The sequence below is a fragment of the Salvia hispanica genome, chromosome 1 (assembly GCF_029641045.1).
Source record: "Salvia hispanica isolate PSC_SH4W2 chromosome 1, Shi_PSC_v1, whole genome shotgun sequence".
NCBI lineage: Eukaryota > Viridiplantae > Streptophyta > Magnoliopsida > Lamiales > Lamiaceae > Salvia > Salvia hispanica.
In genome coordinates, this window is record NC_142692.1 from 45241602 (window position 1) to 45257614 (window position 16013).

Consider the following 16013-nt stretch of genomic DNA (forward strand, 5'->3'; position numbering starts at 1 on the left):
TTAGAGTAAGTTATACTCCCTCCGTCCCTGAAAATTTGTCACATATTTTCTTTTTCGTTTGTCCCTAAAAATTTGTCACCTTTCATTTTTACCATTTTTGGTAGTGGATCTCATATTCCACTAACTCATTCTCACTCATATTTTATTATAAAACTAATATATAAGAGCATCCACAATAACGGCTAGCCGACCGGCTAGCAGATCCGCGTCGCTAGCCGAACTATTGCAATCGGCCAGCGCCAAATCGGCGAAAAAATTGGCGTGGGCTAGCCGATTTGAGGGCGCTGGCCGCCATTGTGGCGTGCCAATCGGCCAGCGCCAATTTTCGTTTTTTTTATAAAAAAAAAAAAATTGAAAACCTATATATACACTATTTTAGTTTCATTTTCATTTGCACCACTTGTTTTAACGAGTTTTCTCTCTCTCTAAATTTATGTACAAGAGCAACATCGAGCGATGAGTAACGCGGGTGGTAGCAGTGGTGTTAGTGGTGGGGATACTGAGGAGTACGAACGACAGATGAACGAGGCTATGGAGTCCTACATGAACCGCGAGCTAGAGCGGTACATGCGAACGGTCGAACAGCAGGCGGTACCTCGCCCTCCACCGGTTGTCCACCGTCGAGCAGTGATTGATCGGGATCACGTAGCTGCACATCAGCGGCTATATGACGACTACTTCGCTCCGGACCCGCAGTTTCCAGCAACCATGTTCAGGCGGCGTTTTAGAATGCGCATGGAGTTGTTTATGCGTATCGTTGACGCTTTGGAGCGTCGATATCTTTATTTCCGCTTCAAGCACGATGCGGCTGGCAGACCCGGCCACACCCCTATCCAAAAGTGCACGACGGCAATCAGGCAGTTGGTCTACGGAGGCGCGGCAGACATGTGGGATGAGTACCTCCACATCGGTGAGACGACTTCTCTGGAATGTCTGAAGTTTTTCTGTGAGGGTGTGATTCAAATTTTCGCTGAGCAGTACCTTCGAAGCCCTACCCCCCAAGATTGTCAGAATCTGATGCAGATGCACGGGGAGCAGCATGGGTTCCCCGGGATGTTAGGCAGTATAGATTGTATGCATTGGGAGTGGAAGAACTGTCCAACTGCCTGCAAAGGGGCCTACACGACCGGCTACAAGGGAAAGAATCTCACGATGATCCTCGAGGCCGTAGCTAATTACCGGCTGTGGATCAGGCATGCGTATTTTGGGGTAGCCGGGTCAAACAACGACCTCAACGTCCTCAACTCGTCGCCCCTCTTCAACGAGAAGTGTCAGGGCATCGGTCCAGCCGTCTCATTTGTGGCCAACGACAACCGGCATGATATGGGCTACTACTTGGCGGATGAGATATACCCTAGGTGGCCTATCTTTGTGAAGACGATCAGGCACGCGGCGGATGACAAGAAGGCCTACTTTGCGGAAGAGCAGGATTCGGCGCGCAAGGACGTGGAGTGCGCATTTGGTGTGCTCCAGTCTCGATGGACGGCAATTAAGGGTCCAACGCGTTTGTGGGATGTCAAATGCATTGCTAATATAATGTACGCCTGCATTATCATGCACAACATGATCGTCGAAGATGAAGGCGTACAACTGACTAGTTGGGCCAATGACGATGAAGCCGGTCCAAGCCACGGAACGACCACCCCTAGCGTACGACGTGGGGTACCTCACGATGAAGTCGGCCGCCTCCAGGAATATGACGACATGCGCCAAGTGGATGCTCATATTCAACTCCAAAAGGATATAATTGAAGAGTTGTGGGCACGGAAGACTGCACAGCGATAATTTTTTTTCTTTATTATGTAATTTATTTTTTTAAATGAATGTGCTTTTTTTAATGCAATTAATGAATTTTCCCCGTATATGTCTCGTAAATTTAATTCCGCAATTTAATCATAAATTTAATTCCGTAAATGTAGTTGATTTTTTAATTATTTTTATTGAGGCTAGCCTATGGCTGGCCTATTTGAGTAAATGCTGACGTAACATGTGGATTTTTAGTGCTGCTGACGTGGCAGGGAGATAGAGTGGTTGGCCTATGGCTGGTCTATTCTTATTGTGGATGCTCTAAAAGTAGGACTCACATACCACTAATTTTTTCAACCCACTTTCTATTACATTTCTTAAAACTCATGCCGGGTCAAATGGTGACAAATTATGGGGGACGAAGGGAGTACTACTTTCCTCAAATTTCTCAAAATATGAACATGACAATCAAAATCACGAACTATGCGAAAACTAAAGGAATTTATAATGGGCCAAAAAAATTAGTTAAATAATATGATTGTTGCCCAGAAAGTTAAGGTATCACGACTTGTTTTAAATGAAATTCTTAATCTTTCTAACTTTTTCCTAGTGACCAAGATCGATAGAGAAGTTATAACTTGTATCATAACTAGTTTATGTATTCATATAGTATAAAAGATAAAATAAAACTTAGAAATTGTATATTTACATGCAAATAATCTTTAAAATTTTATTCTTCTATCTCGTAATAGATGACATATTTTCGTAATGCATGAGATACTGAGAAAAGACACTACTTTTGAGCATATAGACACTCTTTACATGCAATTAATTATTAAAATATAAGTTGAAGTGAGTTGTATATATAGAATTGAAATAAAAAATGAAGAAAAAAATTGAAAATTCGGATGGCTCGGCGGTCAGCGTGCAATAGGAACCTTCCCACTGCCGTCCCCCCGCTCTCGGCCATGCCCATCATCTCGGCAGCCGCAATAGGAGCCTTCCCGGCCGTGGGAAGACCCCTTATTGCCAATGCTCTAAGAAAATGAAACTACTTCGAGCATATATCAAATCACACCAAAAATTAACCAAAAAATTTAAAAACAAATAAACTCATTCATCAACCACCACCACGACGATCTTTGATCAAAATCTGACCAAATTAATATTATCAAACAGCCTTATTTATTTCAGTTTCAATGTTCCACATAAACACACGAAACATTATACATTTACTTATTGATAAAAGAAGCCACTTTTTTAATCATATCAATCCCAGTCTCATTATCCGAAACAATCACACTGAAAACATGCCCTTCCCCTGCAACCTCAACGCACTCGATTTCACCCTTCCATCCACAATTGTTCAGCACCTCCTTGTAATACAGCCCTCTGTCCTTGAGAAAATCCTTCTCTGCTACGTAAACAAGCACTTTCCCGCAACCCAAACCCGATATCTTCGGATCCTTACCCGGATTCACCCATCCCGCGTCGCTATTCGTAAAGCTCGGGCAAGCAAATCGCCACAGTCTCTCACTAAACTCCACCCCACTCCGGAACGGCTCAGTCGTTTCGCTCCCAATCGGATCCACGCCTCCGAAGAAGGGGCAATTGAGGAAAATCCCCTCCAAATTGAACCCGTCCGGCTTCTCCGAGCCGACCCGCATCGCGACGTTGTGGGCGATATTGGCGCCGGCGCTGTCTCCGCCTAAATAGACACGGTTCAGATCGGCGAATTCGTTGATCCACTCGTCCTTGCCCTCGGCGGTCCATTTGAGAGCACGCCATGAATCCTCGAACGCGATCGGGAGCGGGAATTCGGGGGCTAATCGGTAATTTACCGAGACGGCGACGACGTTGGCGAGCGCGGATAAGTGGTTGACGTGCTTGTGGTACTGAGCGTTGAAGGCGGATTCGATGACGAAGCCGCCGCCGTGGTAGTAGACGAGGAGCGGGAGCTTTTTGGAGGGGTCGGCGTTGGGAGGGAGGTAAATCCGGGCGGAGAGGTTGATCTCCGGCGAGATTTCGACGTCTTTGGATTTGACGCCCGTGGCTGGATCTAGAGATGGAGGGACGACATCTACGCCCATAAGCCTCTCGAGTCTGCCACTTTTGTAGACTCTTAGCATTGGGAAGAAATCGTGGAGGATTTCGTCGGCCATGGATGAGTGATGAGGGAGAAGAGAAACGATAGGTTTATGTATTTTATGGCGATAACTCATTAGAATATTGTTTTTTTATATACACTTTTTTTCATGCTTAACCACACTGTTTCTTGAAGTTATTATTTCACTTTACCAAATAAATGACGACAGATTTTATGATCGATAATAACCTCAGTCCTCATAATAGTGCACCATGACGTAAATCTATCTATCAACTTATGTGCATTAGAGACACGTAATTTGATTGTTTCATTGTTTTGCATAGTCATTGTTTAATTTTTATTTTATTATATTAGAGAATACTCTTTTCATCATTTTTTTTTCGTGGGGGACCAAAGGTCGATATATTCATTGCTTTGAAAATAACCACATATTTTAACTGATAAGGGATTCCTCAGTTTTTGTTTTATTTCATACTTTTCCTCGTTTGAATTCCTCAGTTTTTGTTTTATTTCATACTTTTCCTCGTTTGGATCCAATCACTACGTGTTATCGTGATTCAAAGGCTGAAAATAAAATAATTTATTACCATCTCAACTTCTCTCGATAATTAGCTCCTAAACAATTTAATTATAACAAAAACATCATGAAATGTCCATCATTTACAAATAAAGTTGTGAACAAGTTTAAAGTAATAAAAGTTTGATGGAAAGAAATATGGGACGTAGTTTTTAACGACGTCGTCGACTAATTAAAAACTAGTTATGCTAGTACAATAATTAAAAAAAAAAAAAGTAGTTATAACAGCACAAAAGTCCAATCATAAAAGTACACATTCCACCTTATATACAATAGTAATGTATAATTTTATATGGTTAAGAAATCTTTGTAGTATCCCATGCTTACGTTAGTAGTATATTCCATTAATTCTGTCTGTTTGTAAATCTAAAAAAAAGTAGTACAGACAAAGAAGAAAAGAAATTACAACATTTTATTTCGATTATTTCCTACATCCTCTACAATGTTTAAAATTTGGATTGGACTGGTTAGTCCGACCAGCTCAATTATGAACCGATGCCTTATCCACTCTGATTTAAACCCGCTAGACAATCAGTCATTTTGAACTGGTTGAATCGATCGATTCAGCTAGAAATCATGAACAGTGTTATGTGAGGCGAATGGAATCAACTGAATTCCACTTTATTCTTCTTATTAATTTCTACTTATTAAAACACGAACTTGTAGATCCCTTAGTATTCCACATTTTTCTTCTTCAATTGTTGACTACTGCTATTCACCGACGAATGGAGACTGTGATTGCGCAAGCACCACACCCATGCCTCCCTTGTCCACAGATCGCCGCAGCCATTGCGCGACCCGCTCACCTCTTATCGTCTTGACCCCACTCCCACCGCACTGGCGAAACTCTTAATGCTTCACCTTCATCCTCCTCCAATTTGTACCTTTTCTTTGACCTTAACCTCAAAAGGTTAAGCTGTCAATTTGTAAGGTGTGGTGTGCTAGCTCATTTGTGCCTTTGGAGGGAGATACCAAAAATATAAAATTTGTTCTTCTTCTCCTCACTCGTGAAAGAGCTAATTGATGTGTGCCACTTGTCATTGCTGCTATTAACTTTAGAACGTATACCTGACATATTGATATTATATTAAAATTGTAATGGCTAGAAACAGTAACACCATTGCCTTCACATAACGGTAATAGGTGCATAGAAGATTAAGAGTTGAGCTATGGAGTTTCCATTTGTTCGATCTGAAGTCATATATTCTTACCAAGGCATTCAACTCGATAAATCTCGCAAGTGTACTTTGCAAGTTGAGTTTTTTGGAGATCCCACCAATTAACTTGAGGGGTAATATTAGAAAAGGAAGAGATAATCAAATCATAATCTTGGACACAATTAGTGGTGGGATCTTCAAAACTCAACTTGATGGGAAATGTTAGAAAAGGAAAAGATAATCCCAATTGATAACATCATTCACTAACATCCGTCAACAACGGTTTATCCTTCTCACCCCTTGGGTGCATTGAAATCCCAATTTTGTTCCCTTGGAACCAAATGCGCACATGATCAGTGTTGTTAGGAGCACATGGGGGCATACAAGTGCGATAAGTTAAAATCTAGGGCATGCCCTGCGCATTGGGGCACATTATTTTATATCTATTTTTAAGGAGGTGTTCTGTTTGCAAGATTGTATATCGGAATTAAATATGTAGTGTGTTCAGTTCATGAGATTCAACTCCACAACTCAATTCTAGATGAATAATCATAGGATAATTAGTCATAACTTACCTCCAGATTAAAATAATCTCAAAACTCAATCCTAGATTATATCTAATACTTACTATTTTATCTAGGAATTTGGAAAAGTAGATGTATTGTAAATGTTGAGTTCATAGTAACTAAAAGATTAATAGCATAAGTAATCACCTGACAATCAGATAGATGTGAGAAGCAGCATAAACAAGCAATCCACTCCACACTACTAAACACTCGACAGAACACGAACTCCAGAATTAACAAACTGAACAATCCTAGTCAGCAACGCGGCCGCATTGGCGCACGTGTGATCCAGCAAATGAAACACGTGCGGCTCCCCAGGCGTCTCAAACATCTCAACGACGCCGTTCCATCCACTCTCCTTCAGGCTCCGGTAATACCCCAATCCCCTGCTCCTCAAAAAATCCTTCTCCGCCACACAAATCAGCACCCTCCCGCACCCCAGACCCGCCATCACACCCGGGTGGGCCATCGGGTGCAGCCTCGGATCATCCACCCCGCCCGACCCGGGGCAGATGTAATCCCACAACCTATCCGCCTTCCCAATCCCGAAAAAGGGATGCACCAAAATCAAGCCCGCAAATCCAATCCCGAACCCGCCCTCACTCCTAGCCCGGACTAGCGTGTTGTGCGCGATGTTGGCGCCGGCGCTGTCGCCGGCGAGGTAGACGCGGCTGAGATCGGCGTGATCGGTGATCCAGGGATCGGATGGGGAGGAATCGTGGAGCCATTTGAAGGCGGCGAAGGAGTCGTCGTAGCAGGCGGGGATGGGGTGCTCAGGGGCGAGGCGGTAGTCGACGGAGACGATGAGGGAGCGGGAGAGGGAGGCGAGGGAGTTGAGGAGGCGGTGGTAGGTGGAGGAGAAGGCGGATTCGATGGAGAAGCCGCCGCCGTGGGTGTAGAAGATGAGGGGGGGTTTGGGGTGGGATTGGGGGATATGGGGGAGGTAGAGGCGGACGGAGAGGGGGGTTTCTGGGGAGATGAGGACGTCCTTGGAAACGACGTCGGTTTGGGGGTCGTGGCCGGGTGGGACGAAGTCGTGGGTGATGTATCGCTCGATGTGGCCGGTGGAGTGGACGCGGAAGAAAGGGGGGAAGTCGTGGGTTATTTGGGTCGGGTCGGACTCCATCTTGGCTGGGTTTTTGGTGTGGTTTGGGGGGTTCAATTATTTATTGTTGAGAGGGGGTGTTGGAGCGATGATTATTGAATATTGATTTATTGGTGGTGACGAAATAAACGTGAATTATTGTTATAGGTGATGAGTGATGACGAATTTAACGTGAATTATTGTTAGGGGTGGGGTGTTTAATGTGGGGTGCGGTGGTTTGGCGGCTGTTTTATTGGTTGCTGTATGAGAAATCACAGTCCACTCCCTCGATGAAATTATTGTTCAGTGGGATTGTTAATTTCGTCGGGATCATTTTGAAAGTTGGCATATTTTTACTTATTTTTAATGAAATCATTTACCTACATAAGAATTACTACCATATAATGTAAATTGAAATCTAATTGAATATTCTAAATATTAAAACGTTCTTATATGATATTCAAATCTGAACTATAGTATCATTATATTTGTTTGCTACGCTGCTTCCAAGTTCCAATTCAACATTAAATGAGAATCGTTTCATCGTCTTGTCAATACCGTACATATTTCATACATCCCTAATAATAATAATTAGATTAGTTCATTTTTCATCCCACTTCTACTTTTGACAAAAATTTTCAGTCATTTGAGGTGGGATCCATTATCTATTATTAATATTCCAGTTACTTTTTGTCTGAATATATTTATTAGTTTATTAATTAAAATTTATGATCTTTATTTTTAGAGTTTCTTATTATCATTTCTTTTATTCTTTTTTCATTTGTTTTGGTATAACTGGGCGACCTACTACTTTGGGCCTTCAGTTGGATTTCCGAATGCCCATACCATAATCTATATAGTATTCTTCCTGCAAAATTAAGTAATGGGCCAGGCCCGCTATGAGTGTCGAACATCAAAGTTCAGAATATTACTTTTCGTGTTGTAGAAAAAAAAAATATTGAAGATGCCACTGTCAAGGAAATCCACAATTGGTGGTTCAATTCAATACATGTTGTTTGATACTGAATCGATGAAATTATAGCTCTAAAGGTAATAACCCATTTCCCACTCTAAATAACAACATGCGTATATATTCAATTATGAGGTTGATTTAACGTGCTAACTAATTTACCGTAATAACTAATAACTTTTAATTCTATGTATTAAAATTATTAAATATCAATACAAAGAAATAAGTTTATCAACACAACAATATTGATAAATTTATGTCTTTGTGTTGATATTTTTAACATATAAAGTTGATATTAGTTATTGGTTATTACTATAAATTAGTTAGTATTTGATCACACACCTTCAATATTATGCTATTGATAAGACAATGAAGTGTGGTTTAATTAATAAGACGGTTCTCCTTCATTCAAGACAATGACGGATCTAGAAGTTAAATATTGGGGGTGTGGTAAATAATTATATCGATTTAGAGATTTAAAACTCAATTCCATCTTTTTTTCTTCTATTATTTTAATTAGTTTTTTCCAATGAATCATTGTATATAAAAATGGATTATTTTTAATATTATTACTTTTTAAAAACTCACTATTTAAAATATATGTAGTACTATATAATAGATAATTTATTTTAGTTTAGAAAGAGTTTAAAATATTAAAATAAAACAAAATACTTTATATTTTCTATATAATCTCAAACTATAATAAGAATCCATAAATAAAATAATTATATCCAATCATATATTTTATTGTGAAAAAAGTAAATAAGAGAGCATATAATAAATTATTTTATTTAATTATATATTAAGGGCATCTACAGTGGGGCAGAGGATGCGGCGCTCTAAGCCCCGCCCTATGCGCTGCCACATCAGCATTTTATCCACCGCCCCTTCCACCTGCAATGGGGCGAACTATAGCTCGCCCTATGCCCCCGCCCTAAGTATTTTATTTATTATTTGAATATTTAAACACTACAATATTTATTTTTTTATGTTTGCAAACATATCAATTAGCAAGAATAAACATAAAAACACTATAAATTAAGGGCAAATCCTATTGTCAATATTTATTTTTTATTTTTTGTGCTTGCAAAAATGAAAAATTGTCGGAATTCATTATTAAATTTAGAGAGAAATTGAGATGAGGAAGAGAGTGGAGTGAAAAGTGTGAAATGAAGTAAAAAAATTGGTGATATATATATAGAAGAAAATACAAAAAGAATTAAAAATAAAAATAAAAATGTGTGCATCCTGCGTCCTATAGTCCGCACCCCTGCAATGGCGGACTAAGGGGCGGAAGATAGGCCGGAGGATGCATCCTCCGTGTCATTGTCCGCGGACGATGCATAGGGTGCGGAGGATAAAATGTGCATAGTCCGTGGTGCTGCAGTGGTGGACTAAGGGGCGGAGGATGCATCGTTTGTCGCATCCTCCGCCCCATTGTGCCCCATTGTGGATGATCTAATTAGAAACCATAAAAAATAAAAAATGATTATATACAATGTTTAAAAAAAAGTAAAACATATAGCAAATTAAGACAAAACATAAACAAATAGATTTTAAAAAACGAGGCAAGAGGTAGGCGAAACATAAACAAAACCTAATAGTAACAAATTAAAACAAAAATACTCTTTGATATATGGGCATTTTACCACTAGGCTATTTATGGTCTTGGGGGTACAGTCGTATCCCCTTGTTCTTAATTGTGTCTGTCACTGATTCAATACATCGAACATTCAAGTCATCATAAAAATTAAATAGGACGCCACTCTCTCTTATGCAAAAAGTGATGCAAACAGTTCAATTTGGCGGTCAAAATGATATATTGATATGCCATGAAGCATCTATATATAGCTTGAAGATTACATGTCATGAACCGATCTAGCATTACCTTGCAATTTTGGATGTCAAAATTGATGCCTTTAATTTCAGATAGTAAGGTGGATGGTTGTATGGATGAATCATGACATGGCTTATTCAATTTTTCGTTTTGTTACTTTGTATCCTGATTTCTTGTGCATGATTTTCGTGGTTGTCGACTCTTGTAATTGAAGTTTCTCATTGGTAATACTAATATATGTAGGGTGAGGTCACTACAATTTCATCATTTTAATGGTCGTATTAAGAAATGTGATGACTGGTTATGATGTTTGTGATAAGTGCTTATGATGTGTAATGTGCGGTCGCTACAATTTCATCATTTTAATGCTGAGGTTTAACTTAAAGTTCATCAATAATCTTTCTTAACAGCACAGCAACATGAAATCTAATTCGTGAGCATATTTAAGAAATTCAAATTTGAAAAACAAAAAATTGATTTCGAGAATCGAACAATTAATTGCATATACTTTTATTCTGGGGGAAGAGGATTCAATGCAAAATTGCAAATACAGCAACAGGGCATTAAATTCTTGTGTGATAAAAATTAAAATGGGAATGAGGAATGCGCCAAACGCAGTCTATAGAAACTTTTTTGACATAAATAGTTCATAGGAATAAATAGGTAATTTAAGTGACAAAATCGGAAGTACCATAAAATTCTTCCTAGCAAGAAGGGGTAAATAATTGTAGTAACTATATTTAAGCAAGAGTGGATCAGACTTAATTTAATTTGTATGCTCTGTCCATTAATGATGGCAATTTTTTGAAAGAAATGTAGGCAACAATGCAATTAGAAAAAATTTTTTTGTAAAAGACAGAAGAGAAATGTTCTTTGATTTTCTTTCTATTACCATTATCTGCAATTAATAGAAATTAAACTAAGCTTATATTTACAAATAATACTCCGGCCTAATAATATAATAATGCTCTAAATATTGAAAGTGAGAACTAACTAAAATAAAAAGAGGGAACATATTTTTTAGTCCACGAACTTTGCCAAAGTATCATTTTAGGTTCGTGAACTTTGAAAATATCATTTCAGGTCCATCAACTATGGGTTAATATCATTTGAAGTACTTTTTACTATTTCCAAATTTTTTTGGACGAAAATACCCTCGATACCTTAAAGGGTATATTTTTAATAAACTTATCATATACTCATATTTTTTATAAATATCTTTACAATATATTTTTGATGAATTTTCTAAATATAATTTGACATTCAATATTATCACTTAATTATGTGACATGCAAGTAAAATTGCTTCTTCAATTTTTTATATTAAAGAATTTTAAAATTGAATAAAGAACTTTTCTTTAATAATAAAAAATTTAATAAGGATCTTTTCTTGCATGTCACAAAATTAAGTGATAATATTGAAGGTCAAATTATATTTAGAAAATTCATCAAAAATATATAGTAACGATATTTATAAAAAATATGAGTATAGGATAAGTTTATTAAAAATATATACCCTTTAAGGTATTAAGGGTATTTTTGTCCAGAAAAATTTGGAAATAGTAAGAAAGTACTTCAAATGATATTAATCCATAGTTGATGGACCTGAAATGATATTTTTAAAGTTTACGGACCTAAAATGATACTTTGCCAAAATTCATGGACCAAAAAAGATGTTCCCTCGAATAAAAAAAATCATGAATTAATAGTACACACTACAATTGTATAAGTACACCTATTTGTGTATTTGTCAAAAAAAAAGGAATTAATAAAATATTTTGGATGAATTGAATCTGCGTTGTCATTCCCCACTACTGACCGCTTTTTTGCCATTTTCCAATTATTACTCCATGTGTGCAGCAAAAGCCTGCTTTCTCTATTTTTTATTTACTAGTACTGCTATTTTATCTTTAAAAAGTCTTGTCTTTTTAGTCAAATTAATAATCTCTCCGTTCTAAGATAAACGACTCGAATTCCTTTTCGAAACGTCCTAAAGATAAACGACTCATTTTTTTTAGTATTCTCTCTCTTACTTTTTCTCTCTACTTTATTCACTTTCCACTTTACGAACAAAACTACATTTTCTTAAATTCCATGCCGAAAAGTTTATGCTCACTTATTCTGGGACGGAGGGAGTAAGTTATAGTACAATGAAATGCTCCTATTATAGTACACAATTTATGTTAGCACCATTGATTAAGGACCTTATCAACCTAATTTAATCCATGTGAAACAAATTATCTAATGTGAACTAAATGAAAATGGTGTTCTGTGTGTAGCATAATAAAAGAATATCGGAACATTATAGTATAGTAAAATCTAATACTCCATGTAAACAATTCATACATCTAATACAAATAAGCCACCTACCTGTATTCTGGTCATGAATCTCTGTCTTGTGTTCCCATTTCCAATATTTGATTGGGGCCAGAATTTTCAAGAATTTGCCATTATTGGATAGAGACACTTTTAATTTCGAAATTCAATATCCAAAATACTGAATATAACAATATAAAGTTTTGTTTATTTCCCTTTAAAAATGTCGTGTGCACGGACATGAATTTAGGTACTAAAACACTAGAGTTATTCAATTCAGCAAATATCCAGATTTCGTCTTTGATTTTATGTTTTACATGAATTTTTTTAATTATTTGCGTGGCTCGCCGGCCGCAGGAATCGGAAATACTTGTTAATTCCACAATAGAGTACTATTCCAGTTGTATAAACAAACTATTTTCAAACTCAAATAAAAAAATAGCTTTGCGCACGTATATAAAGTATTATTAATCAGAATCATTAAATTGAGATTAATTTGTCAATAGTGTCGAAATTTCGATTTTTTTATCAACTTTATGAAATGTTTAGCCATTATCGATTGACGTCCGATTTAACAATGTTTAGTAATTATCGATTGACAATGATTAAATTCCAACATAATGATTGATTATTTCAAAGCAAGCCACACGACGTCGTTTGAAGTTAATTTACCCACATACTATTCCACGAAATGGAGAATTAATTAGCCTACACAGAGAGAGAGTGTGTGTGTCAGTGTGTGTTGGGAGGCGCAAATCTGATAGAAAATCAATCTCTAATCCATGAGATTAATATAGAAAGCAGAGCCTGACAACGGTCATTCATCATATTGGTCTTCACCGCAATAAAAGATCAATGTTTTCGCGTTTATTTTTCCTCGGTGGATAGATATCTATCTCTCTATACACGTATTGTTGCATTTGCATGCAATTTCTTTTCTCACTTGAAAAACGATGGAAACAGTGAAGAGGAAAAGAGTAAAGCAGCCGTGAATCTGAGCTCTCCATTTTGGGCATTGAACAGAAATGGCGGACGATCTCTGTTTCTGGGCAAAGGCACGCCTTTTTCTCTTCTCCTCCTGCTAAATTGATTTCTTATTATTTCTTCACTTGAAATTTATTTCTTTTAGATTTGTGAATGACAGACCATGCCCTAATGCTAATAGTGTGTGGTTTTGTGTGTAAAGATTGTCTTTTTAATTGATTGTTTTTAATAAAAAATCATTCTTGATCTGGGGTGTCAGGATTTTGAAAGTTCAGTGAATTTCTACAGTTATTGTTAATGGAAGCTCGTGATTATGTTTTTTTTTAGTTATCTGTGTAAAGGGCATTTCAAGATTTTGTTTAAATTAGTGAACTTTATCCTGTTTCACCTGATGTTTCTTTCTGTTGATTTGAATTTCATGCCTTTTTATTTTACTTTTTTAAAGAAAGTAAAATGCCATTTGTGTTCACCATTCAAATCCTTAGTCTACCTAAGGGTTTGTTGCTGATGACTTCTTCTTTGGAGCTTAATCCAAGATTTTCTGTTGTCATTCACTTGGATTTTGAGAGATTTATGTGCTGACATCTCTTTCTGGTAATATCAACATTATGCCCTTTTGCTTCACCATTCTAATCTAATCTTCCTAAGGTTTTGTTGCTTAATCCAAGCTTATATCTGTCATATAGTGGAAGTTTGAGAGATTAATTTTATAAGTATTTGGGTTCGTGGTATTGGATCAAAAGCTGTTCTTTTTCTTACTGCTATGGTGTTTTCTTGAGTTTCAGGACAGCTTGATTGTGAAACATCCAAAGAAAAATCCTCTGGTATTGAGGATGCTGGTTTTGATGTTTGTGATGGTGTGTGGAATTTACATATGTTCAGTCTGTCTAAAGCAAATTGGCGGGCACCCGACTATGCGGTTGTTGAGTTATCCGATGGCTGAGAGAGCTTGTGATGTGGCAGATATCGAGCCTTCTGAGAAGCCCTATGTACATTACCCCAAACCAGAGACTTTCAACAGGTTAGACTTTGTCTACAGCTGCACTATCTCTGATAATCGGATTTGAATTGCTGCTGAATTTACTGATTTGGTTGATAATTAGGGAAGAATGTGCATGTAATCCCGTACGTTACTTTGCAATATTGTCCACACAGAGGTCTGGGAGTGGATGGTTTGAGACGTTGTTGAACAGTCATATGAACATTAGCTCCAACGGGGAGATTTTCTCAGTTAAAGTTCGAAGAAGTAACATATCCACAATTGTGGAAACATTGGATAAGATATATAATCTTGATTGGTTCACAAGTGCCTCGAAAAACGAGTGTACAGCTGCAGTTGGATTGAAATGGATGCTTAACCAGGTGAACTCTTGATCTTGTGATATAAAATGGTAGCAACGTCTTGATTTGCTTCTTTGTATATGTTGAAATCAATTTGTTTACACATCACCTTGTGCTATTTGGAGGGATGCCATGATATACACGTCTTCTCTCGAAGCTGTTTTGTGCCTAGCCAACCTAGAAATTAACAATGGGAACTTATCTAACTATGTGCAGCTGATTACAACAGAGTAATCAAGAGAAAATAAAGATTGAATTCATTTTACTAATGAGTTTAAGCGAACTCTTAGTTTTAAAAAGCAATATCTTCGATTCTAGATGATATTCTTATGCTATCTCTTTGCAGGGATTAATGCAACATCATGAAGAAATAGTGGAATACTTCAACTCTAAAGGAGTTTCAGCAATTTTTCTCTTCAGAAGGAATCTGCTGCGTCGTATGATTTCCATCCTAGCAAATTCTTTCGACCAGAACGCCAAGCTACTAAACGGGACTCACAGATCTCATGTGCACTCAACCCATGACGTCCGTTCCTCTCTCTTCCTCTCTCTTTTCTACATAATGCAGGTCATAACAAAGTACTATATAACTACTGCAGGCTAAGATACTTGCCAGTTACAAGCCAGTTGTTAACGCAAGTTTGCTTATACCGAACCTGAGGCAAGTGGAAGATCTCGTTAACAAATCCATGGAATATTTTAAGAGCACCCGCCATATTATCCTCTACTACGAGGACATAATAAACAATCGAACAGTAAGAGGCGCATTGAAACTTTTTTCAATTTCAACAAAATCTATGTTGCATTTTATCTTCAAGATCAAGTTGTTATCTCCTTTTAACGCAGAAATTAGTCGACGTTCAGAACTTTCTGAGGGTTCCTCTTCGAGACCTGAGTAGCCGACAGGTGAAGATACACAAAGGATCGCTGTCTTCACAGGTCGAGAACTGGGGAGACATCGAGAAGGCGCTTGAGGGAACGCCTTATCAAAGTTATTTGCATGAAGATTACAAGTTGTAGGAATCTGGATCATGCTGTTGCTGTATATATAGATGATATAGGTTTACCTTATTTATTCATTGATTCTTTCAACAGTATAAGCTAACAGGTAGATTCCCCTGTTGGAATTTTGATGGGAGAGTTTTTTTTACCTTATGAATGTGTGTATGTTTTTGTTTATGACTTTTATGTTTTTTATTGTTCTTTTTGGCAAGCAAGGTGAAATATTGTTTCAATTGTCTAAGACTAATTTTCACTACTCCGAAATAGTTTGGGACTACATTTTTTGAAATTACATTTTGGGTATCTATTGTTCTTCTCTTTCACTTT

General features: G+C 37.5%; 1 protein-coding gene and 2 pseudogenes across 3 annotated transcripts; 1 reads left to right on the forward strand and 2 right to left on the reverse strand.

Moving 5' to 3' along the window:
- Positions 1 to 2912: 2912 nt before the first annotated feature.
- LOC125199720 (putative carboxylesterase 2 pseudogene) lies at positions 2913 to 4010 on the reverse strand (annotated as a pseudogene).
- An 813-nt stretch (positions 4011 to 4823) lies between these two features.
- On the reverse strand, positions 4824 to 7361 carry LOC125199723 (putative carboxylesterase 12 pseudogene; annotated as a pseudogene). The gene is made up of 2 exons (XR_016136362.1): positions 6301 to 7361; positions 4824 to 5498 (listed from the first exon to the last, which is right to left on the reverse strand). The product of XR_016136362.1 is annotated as a putative carboxylesterase 12 pseudogene (transcript).
- Positions 7362 to 13069: 5708 nt separating this feature from the next.
- On the forward strand, positions 13070 to 15919 carry LOC125224127 (uncharacterized). Of its 2 annotated transcripts, none has more exons than XM_048127483.2 (6): positions 13070 to 13414; positions 14129 to 14364; positions 14447 to 14705; positions 15031 to 15210; positions 15284 to 15439; positions 15531 to 15919. In XM_048127483.2, exons 1-6 carry the CDS (start codon positions 13385 to 13387, stop codon positions 15702 to 15704), a joined length of 1035 nt encoding a protein of 344 aa, XP_047983440.2. In that variant the 5' UTR covers positions 13070 to 13384; the 3' UTR covers positions 15705 to 15919. The 2 variants fall into 2 exon arrangements, with proteins under 2 accessions (XP_047983440.2, XP_047983441.2); XM_048127484.2 differs by lacking the exon at positions 13070 to 13414 and adding an exon at positions 13457 to 13937.
- Positions 15920 to 16013: the final 94 nt, after the last annotated feature.